The sequence below is a fragment of the Sabethes cyaneus genome, chromosome 1 (genome assembly GCF_943734655.1).
Source record: "Sabethes cyaneus chromosome 1, idSabCyanKW18_F2, whole genome shotgun sequence".
Taxonomy (NCBI): Eukaryota; Metazoa; Arthropoda; class Insecta; order Diptera; family Culicidae; genus Sabethes; species Sabethes cyaneus.
In genome coordinates this window covers 129,368,008-129,369,782 of record NC_071353.1, presented here as the reverse complement: position 1 = coordinate 129,369,782, position 1,775 = coordinate 129,368,008, and the positions used below count along the sequence as shown (strand labels likewise).

The window sequence follows — 1,775 nt, the reverse complement described above, 5'->3', positions numbered from 1 at the left end:
CATACATACATACATACATACATACATACATACATACATACATACATACATACATACATACATACATACATACATACATACATACATACATACATACATACATACATACATACATACATACATACATACATACATACATACATACATACATACATACATACATACATACATAACGGAGCCTGGCGGACACCGGGGCGCATCCGACCAGTTCGAAGCCATTACTGCGTTACGGCAGGGCACTGGCGCAGCGGACTACATATTTCTCTAGCTACTCGTGGGATCCAAAATGAGTTTTCAAGAATTAAATACAAAATCAAATACAGGAGAAGATAGCGATTGCACGATGAATACGCAGACCAGCGATGCCAACGTGTTCGATAGGAAGGAGAAGCTGTGTAGATCGCCAATATTGAAGGAGGTAGTCGCACAAATGCTTAGTGGCAACACACAGCAGCAAATAACCCCGAAAGGGCAAGGCTCGATGCTAAACTTCACTACGCCCACCCCGAAGTCAAAGGAGGACAGCCAACAGACGAACAAGCTGCGAGCTGCCAAAGAAAAGCTTCTGAAACTGATTGAGTTCATGAAGGAGAGAAGTAACATCCATGGTGCGATCAAGAACCAAGCGGCACGGACCTTAACGGCGGTGATAGAGGCAAAAGTGGAGCACTGGAGCCTTTATTAAAGAGGGCTGTAGTCGCCGAGGAGGCTCTGGCAGAGAAGGAAGTGGAGCATGCGGCCTTAATAAGGAGGGCTGTAATTGCGGAGGAGGCCCTGGCAGCGACGACCGGAACCGGAACAGGCAGTGTCGAGAGCCCCGCGCACAGAAAAGCGGGATCGGGAATCGCCAGGAGATAAGGTAAGCTCAAAAAAGTGGAAGGATGAGCTGAACGGCGACCACGAAGAGCAAAATGAAAACAGAGCGGAGGAGCAGTGCGACATGGAGCAGGGTGAGGCTAGCGGCTGGCGAACCATTCCTAAGCAGAAGGAGGAGAGTGAGAAAAAGAAAAAGATGAAAGAAGATCGGCAGAACCAGTTGCAGAGGGAAATGCCGGTAGAACGCGAAGAAGCGGAAAAAAGGCGAAGAATACGGAGAGACCCCAACCTCGTCGGATCCGGAGCAGAGGCGATGCTCTGATTGTTGGAGTGAAGGGCGAGAAGACGACGTCTGCCGATCTCCTCAAGAGAATGAGGGACGACCCGAAGCTGAAAGAGTTAGGGGAAAAGGTCGTGAAAACCCGGAGAACCCAGAGCGGCGAGTTGCTCTTCGAGCTCAAGAGACACCTGGAGGTGAAGAGCACGGCCTTCAAGGCGCTAGTCGAGACAGCGCTCGGTAGCGAAGCTCAAGTAAAAGCTTTGTCTCAGGAGACGTTCGTTGAAGCGAAAAACCTGGACGAGGTCACTACAGAGAGTGAGGTGAAAGCGGTGCTGACAAGAGCGGAATACCTGGGCGACGTTCCAATGTCTATCCGGCTGCGGAAGGCATACGGCAGTACGCAGACGGCGTCGATTCGTCTATCTATCGCGGCGGCAAACCGGCTTCTGAAGATGGACAGAGTCAAGATCGGATGGGCAGTGGTTAGCTTTAGAGCCATCCCACGTGAACCCAAAGAAATGGCGAGATGATTTAAATGCATGGACTTTGGTCACCAGGCAAGGAATTGTCCGGGACCTGACAGTTCGAAGCTGTGTCGGAAATGCGGCAATGAGGGGCATGTTGCGAAGGACTGCAATAAGCAACCGAGGTGTATGTTGTGCAAGGAAGACAACGACCA

At 50.3% G+C, this 1,775-nt stretch overlaps 1 protein-coding gene across 1 annotated transcript; it reads left to right on the top strand.

Annotated features, from left to right (window-relative positions):
- Nucleotides 1-343: 343 nt before the first annotated feature.
- Nucleotides 344-1,138, top strand: LOC128746222 (uncharacterized). The gene is made up of 2 exons (XM_053843271.1): nucleotides 344-646; nucleotides 782-1,138. Exons 1-2 carry the CDS (start codon nucleotides 344-346, stop codon nucleotides 1,136-1,138), a joined length of 660 nt encoding a protein of 219 aa, XP_053699246.1.
- Nucleotides 1,139-1,775: the final 637 nt, after the last annotated feature.